The sequence below is a fragment of the Podarcis melisellensis genome (assembly GCF_964234715.1).
Source record: "Podarcis melisellensis genome assembly, chromosome: 15".
Classification (NCBI taxonomy): domain Eukaryota; kingdom Metazoa; phylum Chordata; class Lepidosauria; order Squamata; family Lacertidae; genus Podarcis; species Podarcis melisellensis.
Genome location: NC_138532.1, coordinates 29,115,441 through 29,137,247, shown reverse-complemented (window position 1 = coordinate 29,137,247; position 21,807 = coordinate 29,115,441). Strand labels below are relative to the sequence as shown.

Sequence of the window (21,807 nt, the reverse complement as noted above, 5' to 3'; positions counted from 1 at the left end):
CCCCCTATCACCCACCATTCCAGCATCCTATTTTAGAGCTAAAAATCCACCTGTCTCCTAGGCCCCTATAACACTTGGAAGAGAGGCACGTAAGACAGCGAGAGGCTGCAGCTAGGTCCCAGAAAGCCATCTCATTTTATCTTCCTCCACCCAGCTGCCCAAGGGATAGGAGTGCTATTAGCATGAGCACAACACACCCCTCCAACAACTCAGGAGCACACTGGAACAACGGCACTTTCCTGCCCCACCTTTAATCAAGGAGAGGAGTGTGTTTTATGTAAACAACACCACAGACTGACAGCATCTGGGGCACAGCGGGAGCAAGAAGGCATGCTGAGTGAGAAGCCCACATTCCCAGCTTGCAAGGCTGGCACTGCTGACTCACCCTTCCACTCTCCACAATCTCCCGCTGGAGGTCCTTGGAAGCCTTGACCAGAACCTGGATGGCCTGCATTAAGCCTGTGCAAGACCCCAGAATCCTGCAAATCACAAAGGGTTGTCTGTGCAGTGTCTGCTTACATCCAAAGCATATGGGCTCCACTGTAAAAGTCCCAGAGGCCCCCTCCCCACATTGTTGAGCAAAAACCACTTGCTAGGTAGAGGAAGCACAGCAATCAAGGAATGAGAAGGCACCCTTCTCTGGCTCCGAGATGATAGCAGACTAACCCTTTCTTTTGAGGACAGACAGCCTTCGCCAACCTGGTGCCACCAGGCAGCTGTAGTGGCTGGGACTGATGGGAGTTGTAGTCCAAAACAGCTGGAAGGTGCCAGCTTGGCCACGGCTGCTCTAAAGCATGCTGTCCTGAAAACGGTGTGTCGGAGTGGGGTGGGGAGGAAGAGGTGTGCCAATGGTGCCCAGAAAAAAATCCAGGCAGGGAGGAGGGAAAGGCAGCTGGTGCCAGGCTTCCATACCAACCTCTCGTTGACCTCAAGCTTGGCTCCAGTGTCTCCCGCCCGTGACTTGCTCAGCATCTCCTGTGTTGACAAGGGTGGTGGGGAGAGAGTGGGGTGGGTGTCAGAGCTACAGGATGAACAGTGTTAGCCCACTGTCACTTATACAGCAAAGCTGAGAACCAGCCACCCCTAGCATGGCACGGAACTGGAACTGAAATCTAATCCCCTGCCCTGAAAAAGAAAACATTATTCCTCCTTCTTTTTGAAGGAATCCCACTGGGCAAACAGGAAGCCGATCCTCCTCTCTCTCATCTCACCTCAATTCTGGAAGCTGCCATCTCAATTGCTGCTGCTGTGGCTGCCATCTCCTTGTCCACCAAATCCCCGAGTTCCTCCTGCTTGATGTCCAGGCCCTTGGGGCGCAGGTCCTGCAACAGAGCAGAGGGTGACCTACAAAGTTGCTGCCTTCTCTTGTATCCCCCACTGCCTCATATCAACTTCATCTTCAGAGGAGCTCACTAGGTGTGGGGAACAGGATCCTTCCGTTTGTCTCTGTCAACTGCATTCTGTCACCTGGTACCAGCGGCATCACATGAACTGCTTTTGCCTGCGTGGATGGTCAGTTGATCCCTGCAATCCCCTTTTGAGGCCAGCAGCATCTTTCCCTGCCCTGCACAATGTGGGCAGGTGGGTGTGGCTTGGCCTGGACAAATGAGGAGGTCTGACAGGCCTACTGAGGCCTGTGGGGTAGAGTTTCCCCACCACTATCCTTGTTCTATCCTTTGGGAGGAGCCAGCAACATGGGCTCACTGAGCAGAGTTGGAAGGGACCCCAAGGGTCAACTAGTTCAACCCCATGCAATGCAGGAAAAGGTTCCTTGGAGGAGATCCACTCTGGGCTTGCAATCCCAACCAATGGCAGCCAATGTGATGTAGTGCTTAAGAGTGTTGGGGACCTGGGAGACCAGGGTTCAAATCCCTGCTTGGCCACAAAGCTCAATGGGTGATGTTGGGGGTAAGTCAGTCTCCCAGCCTAACCCAACTCGCAGGTTGTTGTGAGGATAAGGGAGAGAACCACACCTTGACAAAAAGGTGGGATTACAAATGCAACCAACCAACCAACCAACCAACCAACCAACCAACCAACCTTTTGCCTTCCCCAAACCATACAGCAACTCACCTCTCCAATGGCAGTGATCCGCCCAAGACAGTTCCTCACGGCTGCGCAGTTGGCACTCTCCAAAGAGGCTCTGTCCTTCAGGGTGCCCAAGTAGCACAAGGCCTCACTGCCACACTGCCTGCAGGCTTCCAACAGCACTGGAAACATGCAAAGGGAAAAGGCTCCACTCAGGCCCTGCATGACCTAGGAAGGCACCTGTTTCTGTCCTACCCTTTTCCTGGCCAGAGGCAGGTACTCACTGTCTGCAGCCTCCATGGGGGCCATGTGTGAAGTGGCGCTTGCCTGGACGATGGTGTCGCCAACCAGGTGGCCAAAGAGAGCCACGTGTGACAACAAGCTGCTCACATCTAGGAAGGGAGAAGAGAACACATGAGACCAAGCACAGGTGATCCTCCCAGGCTCATTGAAATCTAAGAAATACCGCCAAGTGCTTCTGCCACAATGCCCACCTTTTACTTTTCCAAATCAGAGTGGAAAAGAAAATGCCACTGACAAATGGGTGCAGCTGCTGACATGAGGGGGGTGGCTCTCAGGGTGTCCCACTTCCATGCTGCTTGTCCTACATGGGGCCTGTTGCCTGGGCAGCTGGAAACAGCTCCAAGTTTCTTACCTGACTGGTTGGAGAGGTACTGGGTGCATGCCTCCTGCAGCCGCTCTACACACTCGGATGCCGCAGAGGTCCTGGATAGAAGGTAATCTACACAGCACACAAAATAAAGGAAGCATTGAGTACAACTCTATTAGGAAGTGCAACTGGAAGAAGGCCTTAAAAGCTGATTATGTACAACCCAGCAATGAGGGTTGTCTTGACTTCCTCCTTGGCCTGGGCTTCTCCTTTTCAGAATTCATTTTAGTTTATAACCTGCCTTTAAATTATTATCCCCCCCAAAAAAGAAATAAAGAACTTAAGAAGAGTCTGCTGGGTAAGACCAAAGTGGGCCCATCTAGTCCAGTATCCTGTTCTCACAGTGGCCAACAAGATACTTCTATTGGGAAACTCACAAGCAGGATTGATTTGAGCACAAAAGCAACCACTCTTGTGGTTTCCAGCATCTGGTACTCAGAAGAATAACTGCCTCCAACTGGGCACGCAGATCATAGCCATCATGCCTAATAGCCATCAATGGCCCTCTCCTCCTCCTCCTTGAATTTGTCTAATCATCTTTTAAAGTAATCTAAACTGGTGGCCATCACTGCCTCCCATAGGAGGAAGTTCTATAGTTTAATGACTGACTGATTGAAGGGAGGTGCAGAGTGACTAGAAATTATTCCCCCACTGGTAACTGAGGCCATGGCTTATCCAACTTCAGCAGGAACTGCACACGGTTGCTAGTTGCTGAGCAAGTCTAAGGTGTCCCCTGGAAGCATGAGGGTCAGAAGCATGCTTTGGTTGCAAGTGGGCTCTGGCCACAGAAATCTCTGCTGAAGGAAGGGGGTGAGGGGCCCCAGGCCTGCTTGGCTGACCTGCGGAGCTCGTGCAGCTGACATGTGTGGGGTCCTCGATTCGGTTCAGGGCATCCTGCACCATCTGCTCAGCTTCCCTCGTGGTGCACTGCAGGAGGGCAAACTGCTTGTCCAGGAGCTGCTGCTGGAGGGCCTGTGTGTTGCTCTCCTGAGGGCAGAGGAAGAGAGGCTAGACTTCCGCTCTTGGTCTACTCGTGGAGCAGTGGTAGAAGAGCCTGGGGTTGCCCTCCATGAATCCCTACCACACAAAGAGCCTCTTGGGTTGTTCCTGGCTAATCACCACCATCTCACCTCCAATCCACCTCTTACCCTTTCCTCCAGAGAGCTCCGTAGCTCCTCTACTGCTTTGCCGCTGTCCTCCTTCTCTCTCTGCAGGGTGGCCTTCAGCTGCTGCACTTCGGCCTGCAAATCAGTCAGCTGCTGGTCACGCTGGGCCACAGTCTCATTGAGGGTGGCTGTCTCCAGCTGCAGGCTGGCCAGCTGAGTGCTGTGTGCTGCTTCGGACTAGCCAGCAGGTAGACAAAAAATAAAAAAGTAAAGAAAAAAAAAAGGAAGAGAAAAGGAGAGGTGAGGTGAGGGCTTCTCAACTTTGCCTAAACTGCACCAGTCCTGCAGGAACCTTCTGCGTCCCCAGGGCACCCAGGGGATGTATCAGTCCTGCCTTCCACCCACAACTGGGCCAACCCAGCCTCTTGCTCCCCTCCTTCTTCCGACCGCCCTTTCTGCTTCCCCTTCTGTTGCTTGTGGTGGCTGCAGCCCCAACAGCTGGTGTTCCCTGTGCCATTAAGGCAAAGCGAGGAGAAGTCATACAGAAGACACACACCTTCTGCCGGGGCCTCTGAGGAAGAGGCCAGGCTGGAGAGTCTCACCTGTGCACTGGACTCAATGGTGCTTCGGAGGGTCTGGAGTTCCTGTTTGCTGACAATGAGCTCCCTCCTCAATGCTTCCAAGACTTCCACCTGCTCCTGAGTCTGCGGAAAGAAAAGAAGAATGTTGGTGCCCTTTTCCGTCAGGTTTCTCCAACAGACATTCTGAACCCCCTTTCTCTTCTCCCTCAGCTGAAGCTCTCCCCTCTGCTCCCCTGCTCACCTTCCGCTGGGCCTGCTCACTCAGCCGCTGGAAGGAGTCCTCCAGCTCTTTCTTATCCCTCTCCACGTCACCTTGGACCTGCCTGGCCACCGTCACCTGCTTGGTCACCTCAGCATTCTAAGGAACAGGAAGAGGGAGGCAAAGGAAGAGAAGGATGTGGGTTCAGCCACTTGGGCTCATGGGAGTAACTGTCCCTCCCATCTTCAGTGGCACCGGTGAATTTTCCTTGCCCCCTCCCTCCAAGTCATGCAGCGGAAGCACACTGCAGCAAATCCCGCCCGGGCACAGTCTCCATCTTTGCCGAGAGGGCTCTGCTACTGACTTGGCTCCTCAGCCACTGACTGACTTTTGAGAGATTCATCAAATTCCTTTCTAATTCCAGGTAAAACTGTGAATTTTGCTCAGTGCAACGCAGAAACATACCAAAGTGTGTGCGCTCTCTCTCTCTCTCTCTCCCTAGCTACTGGTTTCCTAGGTAGTGCTGAAGAGAAATGATAAAAGCTGTAAGTGGAAATCTAAGCAAATGCATAGATAGCTGACCCAGAAAGGGTGTGGAAATCCTAACAAAAGGAAGGCAGTGGTTCACAGCTACTGAATCTTAACTGGCTTAACAGGGCCATCGTTAGGGTGCTTCAGCAAGATGCAATCCCATCTTGTTGCATGAAGTCAGAGGAAGTGACACCCCCAACTCTCTAGTACCGAGAAGTGAAGGAAGAACAACGCAGGGTTACCTTGCGCAGGAGGTCTGCGTGGTTCTGCACCAGCTCGCTGTACTTTTCCTTCAGCTTTGTGTATCGCTGCTCTGTAGCCTGTGCTTTCCCTGTAGCAGAAACAGACAAGGGCGGTGACTTGGTGGCTAGGGTGAATTAGCCATGTATTTTTGCAGGAAGGGATCTATTTCTTATGTTATTAGCCCACTTGATTTTCATACAAGTTTCGAACTGTTACAGACAGAAACTGGAACCCAGGTTAGCTAGGCTAAATGTACCGACATATTCTTTCACGGCTGTTATGAAGACATAGTTTGAATTGACTTGTGGTGTGTTAATTCTTGCTCATTTTAATCATCCATGTGTTTGCGCTTGCAAGTTGCTATCCACCCTGAGCCTTCAGGATCCGAAGCAAAGCAAACGGGCAATCAAGTTGCCACCCATCTGCCCAGTGGCAGCCGGTAACATTTTGACTTGGTAGGGCTGCAATTCTTGCTGTTTTTATGACAATAGGACTTGTACAGAACTTATTTAGGAAATAAGGAAACAATACAAACCCAAAAAAGGAAAGAAAAAAAAGCTCCTTAAAGCAGGAAACACTCCCTGTTGGTCCTTTGGCCTTCAGGAAAATAACTCTGAACATGCTCAGAAAGAATGTATGGTTCCTCTAGGCTAGCAGGGCTGTTTTTGAAGCAATCCTTCCATATCTGCTATAGTGACTGTGCTGGACAGGCCTCATAGCAACAAATGGAGTGAGCGCTTTCCTACTAGGGTTGACTTTCTGGCCATCCAGAATGGTGCCTCTGGGGCTGGCCATGGGGTTCTGGTTGCCAGGAGATGAGGCGGCCTCAGAGTAAGCAAGCAAGCAGACAAGGGAGCCCAGCCAGTCCACCAGCCCTTGTTGTTGGGAGTGGACAGACAAGTCACAGGCCCCTGTGGGGCAGTGTGAGGAGGCACCTCTCTTTGGAGGCGAAGGGGGTGCAGCTCAGTGGCTGCCCAGAAGACTTCCAATGAGAGGGGAGAGGTGGCTGAGGGAACACTCTCCAAGGGAATGTGTTCGAAAAAGGGTGAGAGGCTGCCAGTTTTGCAGGCAAGGGGTGACATAACTGGGCTCCTGAGCCCCACAGGGGTGCCGCAGAAAGAATAAAGCTGGTCAAGGGAGCCGTGGACTCAAAAAGGTTGAAAACTTCTGACTTAAGAGACACACAGGAGTGACTTTTTGTTGCCATAGTTAAACTTTTGGGTGAGGATTGGCTGATTGCTGACTGACCAGAGAACAGGAGACTGACATAAACGTCTCTTTAAGTTCAGCATGTGTGTGGGAAAGGAAAGAGTGTGTGGTTTTGAGATTTTTAGGATTTTTTAAAATAAAAAAACTGCTTGACATTTTCAGCGGGAGGGCTCTGCCCCGGTGTACCAGCCCCCACTGCCCCAAATGGGAGACTTGGTGCTGGGGCTGCCATTCAGCCCTCTGCCCGCTCACTCTCTATCTCCGTGAGGCTGCGCTGGGCTTTCTCCGTGTCCTCATGCCGCTTTTTCAACTCGTCCAGCTCTGTGCGCAGGAAGTCGCTCTCGTCCAGGGCCTGCTGCTTCAGGTGCTGCTGCTCTGCCAGCTCCGCCTCCAGCTCGTTGATGCGCCCCTTCAGTTGCTGCACCAGGCGGTGGCTCTGCATGGCCCACAATGGAGAGGGGAGGGGATTAGGGGACCCACTGACAAGATTTGTGGGGGGTCAGGAGTGGGTACACAGTCTTGGCTGGGGAGGCCAAGTGAAGCAGGTCACAGAGCACCCCCAAAACAAATTAAACAAGGACTGCACATCAGACAGAAGGGGCACCCCTGAGTTTGGGACACCTCCACATTCAGAAAATGCCTCCCCTATAATTGTGATGAGCTGAGGTGCGTGTGTACACACATGTGTGTGTTTACAATGTTAAATGGCTACAACCCCCAACAACACATCTGTTTCTTGGTCTTGGGCAGTGAGCTGCAAGTGCTGTCTTCACAGTCCAGTAGCCTGGACCATCCTGACTGTTGATCGCTCCCCCCCCCAAACACTTGCTGATGGATGGACACTCCCTGCAACCTGCTGCCCTCCAGGAGCTGATGTGACTTGTAGTCCAAAACATCTGGAGGGCACCAGGTTGGGGAAGGCCAGCATGCTGTTTTGCCTCTGTTCCCAGTGACATTTAGCAGATTTGTCTGCCCATTATTTGAGGTAACCCAAACAAGAGACAGAGAAGAGAGGCAGGAACTGAAAGAGGTAGTGGTGGCCACATGGAGCTTGGCTCCGGGTTGCTCCTGTGTCTGCAAAAAGAGACGTCATTTCCCCAGGTCTTGCTGATGCAGCATTTTGGACTTGTGAAACCCTTTACAACTTCTGCCTTGATATTAAAAGCTGTGGAGGCTGTGTGTGCAATTGTCCTACCCCACCTTCTGGGATTCTCCTGTTTTGCCCTTCAAACCTCCCTTCCTGAGAGCTGGGCTCTGCCCCAGAGATAGGTGCCAGTCTGAAAGGCACCTTTCATGCGTTACCAACAGCGATGGGGACATTTCATTCACCTCGGCCTTGAAGTTCTTCAGCTCATCCTTGAGGGTGCTGATCTCCCTGTGCAGCTGCTCAATTAGCCGGTCCCTGGAAAAAGGGTGAGATAGGTTGGTGTCGTGTTTCCAATCTGTCAGGAGGACAGACAGCATTCATCTTAAAAAGCCCCTCACTCAGGACCATGGGAGCAGGCTCAAATCTAAAAGAGACGGGGGCATTCCATGACCCACCAAACCCCCAGACTGATCATCTAAGCCATTAACACACAAACACAGTGTACCTTGGATGCAATTAAAGCGTGCAATGATGATGAAAGCCTTTAACAAAGGAAGGAAGGGCATTCTGAGAAGGGCCCTCACTCACTTGTCATCCTTGGTTATCCCATTCTGGCTGTTAAAGTTGAACGGATCATTGCTGAATGAACTGCCAAAGAGGTCATCAAACTTATTCTCAAAGAGACTCTGAAAGAGGAAGAAGAGATGGAAGCTGTTAGCTCCATGCAAGAGCAGGGAGAGTCTTTGGTATGGTCCTTAGAAGGCGGCAATAATTGCAATATTGAAAGGATGCAGCTTTAACCATGTTCTGACCTTCCTCTCTCCTATATTGTCAGAGCAGAGGCTGCTTGCTGAAGGAAAAGACTGGAGCGAAAGGGAAGGGAAACACCTGGGAGACTTCAGCTTGTCTCCTGAGCTTGTGCTTGCTCCTCCCACTGCTCAGGTATTTAGCTGGGAGCCACCAGCCAGTGGCATGAGAGCTAAAAGGTTCTCAGCTAGTGGATCAGCCAGCAGCCGAGAAATCCCTGTTGGTCCTTCGCTCCCTACAAGAATTTTTGACCTTAGCCTAAGTAAAGAAAGAGGTTTAAGTGTAGTGTGGGATGCCAGCAAGGCAGCGATGAGAGGTTTTTTAATTCAGCAAGGTGCTTTTCATAAAAGGGAAAGGAGAAAAAAGAAACAGGGGATATCAGATGCCTTACTGAAGAAGGAGTTAATCGCAAAACCAGATATATCTCAAGCGATTAAACTCCAGCAAGCACAATTTTTATTTCAGTTAATAAAGAGATTGAGATGAAAATTAAATTAATGAAACAGAAAAAAATTGAATTTGCTAATAAACCTGGTAAACTGCTAGAATGGCAACTTAAAAAAGAAAAGAATAATAAGACAATAAATAATATTGTAGACGAGGATAAGCATCTGACTAGCTCAAAAGAGATAAGGAAAGCGTTTGACAAATTTTATACTTCACTATACAGTACCGCTGTGAGACAGAGGACTTTGAGAAAATGGACTGTAGCATATCCTGAGTATCTAAATAAAACTGGCAAAGTCTGAATGCACCCATATCGATATCGGAATTGCAAATGGCTATAAACAGAATGAAGATGGGAAAAGCATAGGGGCCAGATGGACTTACTGCAATTTGTTATAAAAAGTTCCAAGATGCACTTATAGAACCACTTGAGGACACCATGAATAGAATTTTGGTGACTGGAGTAATCCCAGCGTCATGGAAGAATGCATTCATTACTTTGATCCCCAAACAAGATAATGACTTAACAAAGACCAAAAATTACAGACCTTTTTCATTACTGAACTATGATTAGAAACTATTTCCTACAATTTTAGCTAATAGACTGAAAAGGACACTAACTGAGTCAGTCCACAGAGACCAAGCCGGGTTTTTACCAGGCTGACAAACGAAGGACAATATAAGAAATGTAATTAATTTAATAGAGTATTTGGAAGTAAGAAATGAAAAACAGGCTGCTCTAATCTTTCTAGAGGCAGAGAAAGCCTTCAATAACATTTCATGTTCATTCGTGATCAAGGTTTTAGAAAAAATGGAAATAGGTAACTCTTTCCTAGCAGGAATTAAAGCAATCTATACTGATCAATCCGTAAATATATTAATAAACAATATTATTTCAGACAAATGCCCAATAGAAAAAGGAACAAGACAAGGCTGTCCCCGTCTCCACTGTTGTTTATGGCATTAGAAATATTGCTTCAGAATATATGGAGAAATAGAGAAATTAGAAGTATTGAGGTGGGACGTAGAGTTTAAAAAATCAAGGGCATTTGCTGATGATGTGGTGTTGACACTTTGGAGAGCATTCCCAAAGCATTAGAAGAAATTAAAAGGTTTGGAGAACTGGTGGGTTTTAAAGTAAATTCAGATAAAACCAAGATGTTGGTCAAAAACATGGATGAGCAGTCAATTTTTAGAAAGAATGTCTGGTTTGTAAATAGGTAAAAAAGTTAGATATTTGGGAATTTGGCTGACAGTAAGAAATCTCAACCTATTTAAAAATAATATTAAATTGTGGAAAGAGGTTAAGAAAGAGATATCGGGGTTATGAAACTCCCTGTTAGGTAGAATTTCAGCCATTAAAATGAATTTATTGCCTAGGATGCTGTTTTTATTCCAATCAATCCCAACTGTAAATAATTTAAGCTGCTTCAAAGAATGAGAAAAATATATTTCTAAATTCATCTGGCAGGGGGAAAAGCCAAGAATTAAACATAAAATCATGACAGATATAAAAGAAAGAGGAGGCTTTGCTCTGCCAGACTTGCAAATGTACTATGAGGCAGCTTGTTTGTGTTAGTTAAAAGAATGGATTGTAATGGACAATGCAGACATCCTAGATTTAGAGGGTCACAATTTAGAATTTGGCTGGCATGCATGTCTTTGGTATGGGAAGGCTAAAATCTGTAAGCATTTTATAAACCACATTCTTAGGAAGAATCTGTATAAAGTTTGGGAGAAATATAAAAATCTGCTGGAAAGAAAAACACCTTTATGGCTATCACTCATTGAAGCAATTACAATTAAGAGATTTAATATGGATAGACAATGGGCAACTTACAGGGAACTTCTGGATTTTACAGTGGGGGGACGACGACACACGACCCAAACTGAAATCAATGGAAAGTCTAGGGAGCCAAGTTACTGATTGGTTGCAATATCACCAGTTACATGATAAATTACATAGAAAGAATAGATTTTTGGACCAAAGTTCACAATTTGAAAAAGCTCTTTCAAAATAATAAACTTCTGTCTAAAATGTATACTTTTTTATTAGCATGGGAAACAAAAGACAAGCTTGTTAAAGCTTCAATGACACACTGGGCAATTGATATAGGACACAATATAGATCTAAAGATTTGGGAAAAACCCTGGAGAAACGACCTGAAATTTACAGCATGCTATTCATTGAAAGAGAACTATTTGAAAATGATGCTGAGTAGGTTGTCTAAGATTTATAAGACAGAATCAGATAAATGTTGGAAGTGTGAAGAAGTGGCAGGAACGTTACTCCACATGTGGTGGACATGTAAAAAGGTAAAAGGGTATTGGGAAATTATTTATAATGAATTGAAAAAAAAGGTTCAAAATTACTTTCCTCAAAAAATAAAAATAAGAAACAGAGTCCTTTTTGCTGGGGATTACCCAAATTGAAATTCCCAGGTGTCAGAAAGTTATTTATGTATGGAACAACTGTGGCTTGTGTTTTGTTAGCCCCCAAATGGAAATTGAGTGAGCTCCCAACTAAAGAGGACTGGCAACTTGAGTTGACAGAATATGCACAACTTGCAGATTTAACATATAGAATAAGAGAGCAAGAAGAACATATGTTTAAAGAAGACTGGAAAACATTTATTGAATATATGGAAAATAACTATGTACAGCTGAAAATGCTGGCAGCATTAAGATAAATTCAACAGAGTAAATAATTTTTGATGGATGTAAAAGTGGAAAATTGATTTGAATGGTTATAGTAATATATGCAGGGGTGTTTAATATGTAACCGTGGAAAGAGAAGAATGGAAGTCAATGGATATTTTAAAGTTTGTAAAATATTTATTTGAAATTGTAAAACAGAAAATTAAAAAAAACAACAACAAAAGATAAATCCCTGTTGGCCCTAAACTGTGAAAGGCAGATTCCTCCTTCACAAGCAAGACAAAGAACAGCTGTGTTTCTGCAATCTGTTTTCACCAGCGAGCCCCACCCCTGAAGGGCTCCTGGAGATGCCCCAGTGGTTTCCGATAGACATTCATCAGCAGTGATAGGCGTGCCAACAAACAGTTATTAAGAAAACAAAGGGGAGCAATTTGATGCATGAGGCAGTGTTGATTGGCCGGCACTGGACTTGACACCCACCCTGAGAGTGTGTTTCAGGATGGGGAGAGAAAAGCCATGTATACTGCAGGGACCTCAGTCATGGGCCAATGGCAGTGAGGGAAACACCAAAGGGAATTACCCCTCTGGTAGCTCTCCTTCTGGGTGGATGAAGGAGGTGGGTAGTGGAAGGACCCCGAGAGAGAGGAGGGAAGTGAAGATCTCCCAGGGTGAAAGACAGGGAGAGGAAAGGAAAGGAAAGCTCTCAGGTGAGAGCTGGGAGGGTCTGTCATTTTTTGTGGGGTTTGAGATTAAGAGTTACCTTTGGCTAGAGAGGAGATTCTGCGTTTGCACACTGCTTTTGCATTTTAGATACCCTGCTGCTGATTTTCTGCTTCATTTTTGTGTGCTGTTGCTTTTACGAAAATCTGTATTTTATTACGCAATTCTTATAAATTGCATTTATATAACTGTTATGTCTCTGCTACATAAAAATTAAGTTACGTGTTGACATTTGTGTTCTATGCTGCAAACCACCTTGTGATCTTTTGACAAAACAAATTTAAAAGAGGAGGCTATGATCCTACTTTATTTTAACAACTCTGCCCCCCAGGGACCAGGTGACACCATCAAGAGAATGGTGGCAAAACGCTTCCTGAATTGTTGTAGTTCAGGTGGCAGGATGATTATTTGAATGCAACAGATTCCCTGTATATTTTCAACATGCTGTGGAGAAATCTCAGCTGACCCGTTCAACTTTTTTTTTAAAACATACGTGGAATTTTTGCTGGGGGTGGGGAGTTACGTAAACATGCAAAGCCAGCACTGTCTCCAAGCTGAAGCATGCAGTCCAGGAAAATATTTTAACGTAAGAAAATAATAAAGGCCTGTAGGACCAAGTCAATGGCCCATCTAGTCCAGAATCCTGGTCTCATGATGGTTACCCAGATGCATCAATGAGAAGCTCACAAGCCGGACCCAAGAGCAACATTGCTCTCTCCCTTTCTGCTGTTTCCAGCAACTGGTATTCAGAACCATTGCTGCCACGGAGGCAGAGCATAGCCGTTGTAGCTAATATGCATTGACAGCCCTTCCCTCCATGGATTGATCTAATTCTCTCTTAAAGTCATCCAAGTCGGTGGCCATCATTGCCTCCTGTGGGAGAGTTCCTTTTTTTCATTTTTTCATAACATTTTATTAAGGCTTTTTCATAATGCAATACTATTAAAAAACCTAATCTAAATGAAGACACACACAGAAAAAGAAAGAGAAAAGAAAACACAAAGTCCCCTCTCAAAGGTAGAGCTTAACTCTTGTGGACCCTTCCAGCTCCCAGATGGGAGCTTCCCTTTCTTCTCCCAATCTCCCACCCTGGGAGCTCTTCTCTTCCCTGTCTCTCAAACAGGGTCCCTCACCAACCACCCATCACCTCCAGGTGTGTACAATCCCAATAGTGGCCCAGAGTAGAGGACACAAAGAGAAGAAAAGAGAGAGAAAAGGAGGGAAATAAAAATAGGAGAAGAAAAAAAGAGATAAGAAGAACTTCTGATTTTCCATCTTTCAGTTACATACAAGTAGATTATTGAAAGTTTTCACTCTGACGATGACAACCAGCTGTTCTTCCTTGTGCTAAGCAATATTTCCCCAATCTTCAGACCCAAATGTCTCAAATCCATTCATTTTCCTTTCCATACAAAATTCTAAAAGGGGTTCTCTATTTATTCATCTTTGTTCACACAACGGTCTCTCTATGTGAATAAGTCCTTTTGCATTGGGCTCTGCTGACTGTATGAGCAGGCTCGTCCACGAGAACACAGCAAGGCTGGAAACTGGTGAGGAGTTTGCTTAGTTGAAATAATGTTCTGCAGAACAGTAGCCTGTGGAGTGGTGCATAGAGAGATATTCCCCGAAAACAGAACACGGCTGCCCTCCTCTCGTGGGCTAGCACCAGATTCTCACTTGAGGAGCTCTGCCCCTCCACTCACCTTCTGAGAAGACGTTTCCATCTCCACAAGGTCCATGATGGGCTCACTGTCGGGGGATGAGGCTTCCACTGGGATGACAACCACAGGGCTGATGTGCTCGGAGAGCGCCGAGGCCCGCAGGAAGTTGGGTGGATTCTGGTGATGGAAAGAAGGGTGAAGCTGGGAAACTCAAGAACTGCAACACTGAGTAGAGGCACACGACACAGGATGGAGCAATCCTGCCCTGCACATCTTCCACCTTGGGAGTTCAAAAGGCACAGCAGTAGCAGCCCCTCCACTTAAATGCTAGTACATGGGAACCTGTGGGTGGCATTCGTTGAAGGCCCACAAGGGTCTTACCTCAGGCAGCTGTGGGATCTGAATAAGCCGCTTGAAGTACTGAAGGTTGCTGGAGCGATAGAACAGATCCTTCAGCCTGCAGAGTACAACAGCAAAGGCAATCAAGTCCATGAACACATCCTGAGTGGGCCTCTGGACAGTCTGGGGGGAGGGGAGTCTGCCAGCCTCAAGAGTGAAGCAAAGCTTTATTGGCCCTATCTGTGTTTTTAACTATGATTGCATTTGTATATTCATTGGTATAAAATTGTATAATTGTATAAAATTGGTTTGTGGATTTTCGCATTTTCGCCTGGAGAGCTCTTTGATCTAACGGTTTTAAAATCTTCTCAACAAATAAATGTGAAATTCTGAGTTGTTACCAGCTCTCAGCCAGGAACTGAGCTATTCACACACTTACTTTTTGAACTGCTCCAGGAAACGGTCCCTGTGGCCTTGGAGTGTGTCAGCTGGGAGACCTGGAAAAGAGATGCACAGAAAGGGAGTGAGATCAGGGAAAACCTGGATTATGCAGCCGATGCCTTTGGGGGTGGTGATGTTTGTGGGGGTGGGGAGACAGACAGATGTGCGCACACCAGCAAGATAACCAGCTGAGCAGTCAGCCCTGCTAAGGCACATGTGCGACACCTGCTCCCTCAGGCGCTATGCTCCCTGTATAGAACAGCTGCAGATTCCTGCATTGGAAGGGTCCCTTCCAACTCTGCAATTCTATGATTCTGTCAGGTTGGGCAAAGCAATGTTGCACCTCCAGAAACTGTTAAGTGACAGAAGTGCTTGGTCACAGCCTTGTAAGCCTCCCTGAGCTCCTAACCTGAAGTGTGGAAGCTGGTTTAATATTCGGTGATGAGGGAAGGTTACTCTGCACATGCTCAGAAGTTTCATTGTTACTCTACCTTGCACATTCCAGGGTACTGGCGTATCACAATGGCCAAGATCTTAACTAAGTGCCCTTATGCAAGCCTCTTTCTCCCTGCTCCAATATGGAAATAGTTATATCGGCCGAACTGATAGTGAAATGGTAAAGAACTGCCAAGGTATCTGTAAAGCACTCTTGGCATTTGGGAAAAGTTAAACACTATAAACTGCTACAACATTAAACAGGACTCTGTTTGCAGCTGCTCTGACAAGAAAGATGGAGAAGGGCTGCAGCTCAGTGGGAGAACACCTGCTTTGTCTGCAGAAGGCGCCAGGTTCAATCCCCAATGGCATCTCAAGGGAAAAAGGCTCCTTGCCTGAAGCCCTGGAGAACTGCTGCCGGTCAGTGTAGACAATACTGAGCTAGCTGGACCATTGGTCTGACTCCATATAAGACAGCTTCCTACGTGCCTACAATCCTTCCAGCAGGGAGTGAGGTGTGGGATGTCTCAGCCACCCCAACTATCATTGCTGTGATAACTGGAGCACAATGAATGAGAGAGGTGGGGGAAGGGAATCCAAGTCCCCAAGGGGACAGTCAGATTTGTACTCACAGGAGTGGAGCTTGAAGAGGAGTTTGACTGTGTAGTCATAGAGGTGGCTGCAGTCAAGGATGACCTGGATTAGTGGGGCCAAGCGGCACTGCCCGGAAGCCGTGACCGACACAGAGCGAGACATGTCCAAGGAGCTGAAGACTGGAAGGGAAGGAGCACAGGAAAGCAGAAAGGGTTGGGTAAGTACTGTACATGTTCCAGTCACAACAAAGAAGGGTCATTTCTAAAGATTGTGCCCTAGAATAGCTGGCCAACTAACAAGGGAGGCAACCCCAGACTCAAAAGTGGCATCACAGTGGGTATCAAATGCAGCATATCCCAGTGAAAGTGAGAATGGTTAAGGAAGCCCAACAGTATCCAAGAGGAGACTTCCCAAAAATGAGATTGGTTAAAAATGAAGCATTGTCTCCACAGCCTTCTCCTCCACTTTGTTCAGGAGGACCCTCATGTCTCTTCTAAGAGATACAACCCATCTGTCATGTGGCTAGCCTAGCCAGGAATCCTGAGCTGTCCCTCTTCCCGATCCTCATTTCACCCAAGCCTTCTTCAACGCAAAAGCTGCTGCCTTTTTATTTTTTGTGGGCGAACGTGCATCTGGGCACCTAGTGCTCTGCAGGCATCTGGTTAATTTCATCCACTCTGTTTGTGTGTTTTAAAATGAAGAGAAGCTGAACCTGGGTTATTTCACAGCCTCACTTCAAATCCCCCGCCCCTGTTTCCTGGCACACTTTATTAGATAGGTGGACCTGAATTGCCCTTTTCCTGCAAATAATGCTGAATTTGCAGGGAGTAGACAATTCCAGAAGGAAGTGGAAGAATGGTGCATACATAGGAGAGAAAGGGAAATCTGCACCAGGTCAGTGCAGGACTCAGCAGAAGGGAAACAAAAAGAGATAAACACACGCTGGAATGCATGTGCCCCTCAAGGGGAAGATGAGCTCTCTTCCACTCTACAACCTTCTCTCTAGTCTGAAACTGAAACTCCCATTTTGTGTGTGTGGTGTTTTTGTTTTGTTTGCAATGGGAGATGCCTTCTGGGGGTCCAGGAACACCCTCTGCCCCAAAGGACAACAATTTCTTCCTAAGGGAAGGGAAAACATGCTTGCCATCCATAAAGAGTGGGGCAAACGGCCAATGAATTAAGCACACCTCCCTGAATTGTGCCTTGCAGAGGTTTCTGGCATGCTTTGAACTGTGAAACCGTACCTGTCTGAAATAGGTTCAGCTCACACTCCAGGTAATCGAACATCTCCACAGTGAGTTGGAAACTGAGTGAGAAAGAGAGAGACTGAATGGAGGATGCTGCAACACTGAGAATGTGGAGGTTGAACTTTGTGGAGTCCCAGAAGCAGCTCATGGCTTCACATAGCAGAGGGAGATCTGCAGCAGGGGAGCCAAGAGACTTGACAAAGCCTCAACCTGTGAGCTTGAAAGAAATCTGCCCCCACCACTCACCCACCCACCTGGGGCCACCACCAAACAGGCAGCCCACCCTCTTGCCCACCATCATTGCCCTGATCCCAGAAAGGAAAAGCAGCCGCCACCAATGCCCCCCCCTGACCCCCTGCCAAGCAGCACTTACAAGTTATTCACGTCATTCTCGCCGGTCTCGTCAAGCTGCCTATCTGACATCTGGAGGTTTCCTGGGAACCTGGGGTTCTGTATGAGGGGAGACAGAAAGTCAGGCCAAAGCTGTGGCTCAAGGCAGATCCAGTGAAGTGGGCTCCTCCTGCCAGACCCCCTTCTAGAGCTTTTGCCTCTCCAGCTCCCTGGAGTGGCAGTGCCCAGAGGGAAGAGCAGTGGGGTTGCAGCCAGCGATGGCCCTCAGCAGCTTCCCCTCCATCAATGGGCAGGTGATGTTGAACTTCTCTCCCTCTGCTCCCCCAGAATAAGACATGGCCTCTTCTGGGACCCCTTTTGAAGAACAGGACAGGGAAGGGTGGCACAGTGGAAATACATCCATCCCTTTAACCACAGCGAGCTGCATCATAAACCCCAGCTGAGAAAGGAAAAAGTGAACAGAGGATGTGAAACCAGCCCTGGGAATGTGGCCACAGGATCTCTGAAGAATGGGCTGGGCTAATCCTGGCCACAGTGGCGAAGCCTGGCCACACTTCAGAAGCAGTGGCAATCCCCTGCCCCACCTTGTTCGTCACTGCTTCTTTTCACAAGCGCCCTCTGGCCACCAGAGGGGACCATGCTTGGCTTGCAGAAGCAAAGGCCTCCCCGCCTGCCTGCTTGCCTGAGGACTCTGGTTCTGAGCCAAGCTTCCTGGTCCAGTCAGCCGGATTCCATTCTATAAATACCTGCTGCCGGCTCCACTCCCCAAACGGGATGCAGGCGAGACAAATGGGCCTGTCTTGAGCCAATCACAACGCGGGAAGGGAGGCTTGCAAAAGAACATTCTGGGAGCCAAGGAAGGGCGCAGGCAGGCGGGCAGGGAGGAAGAAAGCTCAGGCTGTTTGTCCCCAGGGAGCAATTTGCATACGTGTGTGTGTGTGAGTGAGAGAGAGAGAGAGAGAGAGGGGGAGAGAGAGAGAGAATATACCCAGGTACATGCCACCATCCTGCCTGTCTGCTTGAGGCCACCTAGCCCGACCCCTCATATGTCAAAAGGAGTTGGCAGATCTCTTATTTATTTATTTTTAAAATTTATATCCCACCTTTTTCTCCAAGGAGCTCAAGGTGGTGCACATGATTCTTCCCCTCCTCCATTTCATCCTCACATCAACCCTGTGAGGTAGGTTAGGCTGAGAGGCAGTGACTGGCCGAGTGAGGGATTTGAACCCTGGTCTGTCCCTGGTCCTAGGGCAGCATTCTAACCACTACACCACTCTGGCTCTCTTCTGTATAACTATACTGCCCTGTAGTTCTCTGGGTGGTTCCCAAAGTTCCCGCTTCCCAGTCAGGAAAGGGCAGGAAACAGTAAGGAGTGGCTGGCGATGAATAAAAGCAGGGCACAAAAACTGTCTTCCATCTTTTCCCTTCCCAGATTCTTTGGCCGTGTTAAAGCACAAGGGAGGGAAAGGCTACAGTCAGGTGGAGCCATCCACAGTGCAAAACAGACACACCCGGAAGTATTGTGGTGGGTGGAGAGGGAGCTCCAGATGGCCTTTCCCTCTGGCATGTCCAGTCTAGGGGCCCATAAATCAGGAGAGGGCTGTAGCTCATTGGTAGAGCATCTCCCTTTCATGCAGAAGGTCCCTGGGTCTCTCCACAGCAACATCTCCAGGAAGGGCTGAGAGGGTCTGATGCCTGAAGCCCAGCAGAGCCACTGCCCGTCAGCTGGGGCAATACTGAGCTAGATGGATGGATGGTTGGCCTATGTATAAGCAGCCTACTCTGTTCCAGCGCTATCATTCATAGGCAGGGACCCTGAGGATCATCTAGTCCTACCCCCTGCAATGCAGGAATATGCAGCTGTCCTATACAGGGATCGAACCCGTAACCTTGATTATCGGCACCATGCTCCACTCAGCTGAGCTGCCAAGTAAATTTTAAAAGGAGTGATCCACAGATCCACAACACAATTCAGGTTGTCCCACCTGCATGAGAATTCAGACCCACCAAGCCCTGTCGGTGATGGCATCCAGTTCTCAGGTGGGGCTAAATCCTGCATCCCCGGGGAAGGCTGCTGCCGCCGCCTCTGGCCTTTTTGTTCTTCTGCCCAGCCAGAGATCCCTTGGGTACCCAGAGTGCTTTGCAGACGACTGGAAGAGGCAAACAGCCCCACTTACTTTTGTGTGGAACTCCATCTTGGTTCTCAGCAGTTTGAGGTAGATGCTGCACAGCTGCCCGTAGCCCTCGCTCAGGTGGCCCTAAGGGGGAGAAGGGGACAGGAGAGAGTGAGGGCTAGGGCTGCCAGGAGGAGCTCTCTCCCTCCTGGTAATAAATAAGCATTTTCCACTGGGAGCTTTTACAAGGACACTGACAGAGCATCTGCTTGGCATGCAGAAAGCATGCCCCAAGTCCAGCATCTCTAGTTGGAGCTGGGAAGTGTCTCCTGCCTGAAGCCACGGAGTCTCTGCCAGTCTGTGCAGAAAATATGGAGCTAGATGGACAAAGGTTCTGACTCAGCATAAGGCAGCTTCCTATGTTCCTATGAGAATAAGGGGCACCTGCTAAGCTACAGCCCTGAAGACACACACGGAGAATCTCCAAAGCTCAAGAGAAGCCTAATGCTGCTCTGGCACACAGATTTGCATGAGCTGGCCAGTATCAGGGGTGAGAAGGAGGGAGGGAAGGAGAGCCTGTGTGTGCCTGGGCGCTATTTTATTTTATTTATTCAGGATACATTTATTTATAAAAATATTTGTATCTTGCTGTATCATAAAAAAAATCTAAGTGGTTTGCAGCAATGAAACCAGAAAGCCATAAAATAACAACCTGAAAAATGTTTGAAAACATACATCCATTAACTATTGGGAAGATGAATTCTGAATTGCCTGCATAGGCCTGGCGGAATAGAAAAGTTTTCAGCTGGCATTTAAAAGTTGGCACAGAATGTGTCTGTCAAATATCTAGTGGCATAGTGTTCCACAGGGCTGGGCCGATGACACTAAAGGCTTGGTTCCTTGTTTTTGTCAAACGAGCCTTGCCAACTCAGGGAACAACCAATGAAACTCCTGCAGATGACCTCAGTGACTGAGCTGGGATATCAGGCTTCAAGCGGTACCGCAGGTACCTGGACCTAAGGCGTTCAGGCCTTTGTAAATTCATACAAGGACCTTGGAACAGGCTCAGTAGTAGATGGGCTCACACAGTGCGCACTCTCTGTCTTGCAACCAGTATCAAGCCAACTCACAGCATCCAGGATGTGCAATGCCTTCCCTCGCCCACATTCTCATTCAGAGACTTTTGGACAGGGAGACCAGCTTTCAAAAGGCTGGATCTCCTTCTCCACTGGTGCCTGCCCTCCAGAGATTGGCAATTAGCAAGAGTCTGAACTGGAGCATGTCTGGAAAGGTAGACTGGTGGGTGTGAAGAACTGTTAGCAGCATATGCCCAGTGGGTGTGTGGAACACCCACCCACCCACAACCCTTTGCCTTCCCAAGAGCCCTGAAGTCAACTCAGAAGGGCAACAGACAGGTGGGGAAGAAGGGGCTGATAAGAGTAGCAGCAGCAACAACAGAAACACCAGCAGACTGTTCAGAATTGAATATGCTTGGCCAGCTGGCTCAAGGAATAGGGAATTTGGCAGGGAGCTGGGGGGGCGGTATGATCCAAATTTAGTTTATTGAATGGGGAGTCATGTGTGCCTCAGAGCTTCTGAAAAAACATGTGCCATTACCAAGCGGACTTCCACACTTGTCTGCCTTCCTGATCCAAAGGGGAGGCATCTAGCTGGCTCCCTGACTCAGGCCTTTGTCAGCAGATGATGGGACTCTCTCCAGGCCCAGCCAGCACTTACCCACATACGGCTGGTGTCGCTGAGCTCGCTCTTGTACCTCACAGAGTCCTTCAAGACCTGCCGGAGAAAAGGAGACAAGGATTTTGATAAAATCTTCAGGTACTGGATGCCAGCGACACATCTGTATAACCTGTATCGGGCTTGTGGTGGCAAAGCCTCCCATGCTGCTTGGCTGAGCTGGTGAGGTGGGACTGAATACTCAGCTGCATGGAGAACTACAGGCAGTTTGCAGTCCAACTTCTGTGAGGGAAAGGACAGCTGGAAGTCTGGCTGGGAATAAAACCTCACACGGGGGCAGCAGTATCTCAGGAAGGAGTCCTGGGACATGGGAAGTTTAGGGGGGAAAGCAGCCCTGAGGCGAGGAAGCTGAAGGAAAGGTGCAGGGTAGGCACTGAACCCTAAAACTGGAGGCTGAAAGAAGGGGAGGTGGACAACGAAGTTTGAGAAAAATGGTGCAGATGGCAGAGAATTGACGCCATTAGAAAGGGAGCGCCCAGGAGGCTGTTTAAAAGAAAGGGTGGCTCAAGGAAGCAATATGATGAAGGCAGTAGACTGGGAAGCGGGACCCTATCTCAGCAATGGGTAGCAACAGGACCACATGG

The 21,807-nt window shown here is 48.1% G+C and overlaps 1 protein-coding gene across 2 annotated transcripts in view; it reads right to left on the bottom strand.

Moving 5' to 3' along the window:
* Positions 1-21,807, bottom strand: part of HIP1 (huntingtin interacting protein 1) — a 71,137-nt gene that overhangs the window by 6,489 nt on the left and 42,841 nt on the right. For both annotated transcript variants that reach the window (XM_081889766.1, XM_081889767.1), the window contains exons 4-25: positions 21,206-21,262; positions 19,532-19,612; positions 17,377-17,453; positions 17,001-17,062; positions 15,795-15,935; positions 14,726-14,783; positions 14,329-14,404; positions 13,990-14,124; positions 8,243-8,340; positions 7,897-7,969; positions 6,820-7,003; positions 5,358-5,446; positions 4,627-4,743; positions 4,407-4,508; positions 3,847-4,041; positions 3,538-3,685; positions 2,684-2,770; positions 2,313-2,420; positions 2,074-2,210; positions 1,212-1,322; positions 917-975; positions 386-479 (exon numbers count right to left, since the gene is read on the bottom strand). In XM_081889766.1, coding sequence (XP_081745892.1) covers positions 386-479; positions 917-975; positions 1,212-1,322; positions 2,074-2,210; positions 2,313-2,420; positions 2,684-2,770; positions 3,538-3,685; positions 3,847-4,041; positions 4,407-4,508; positions 4,627-4,743; positions 5,358-5,446; positions 6,820-7,003; positions 7,897-7,969; positions 8,243-8,340; positions 13,990-14,124; positions 14,329-14,404; positions 14,726-14,783; positions 15,795-15,935; positions 17,001-17,062; positions 17,377-17,453; positions 19,532-19,612; positions 21,206-21,262 — 2,289 coding nt within the window. The remainder of the gene's footprint in view (positions 1-385; positions 480-916; positions 976-1,211; positions 1,323-2,073; positions 2,211-2,312; positions 2,421-2,683; positions 2,771-3,537; positions 3,686-3,846; positions 4,042-4,406; positions 4,509-4,626; positions 4,744-5,357; positions 5,447-6,819; positions 7,004-7,896; positions 7,970-8,242; positions 8,341-13,989; positions 14,125-14,328; positions 14,405-14,725; positions 14,784-15,794; positions 15,936-17,000; positions 17,063-17,376; positions 17,454-19,531; positions 19,613-21,205; positions 21,263-21,807) is intronic.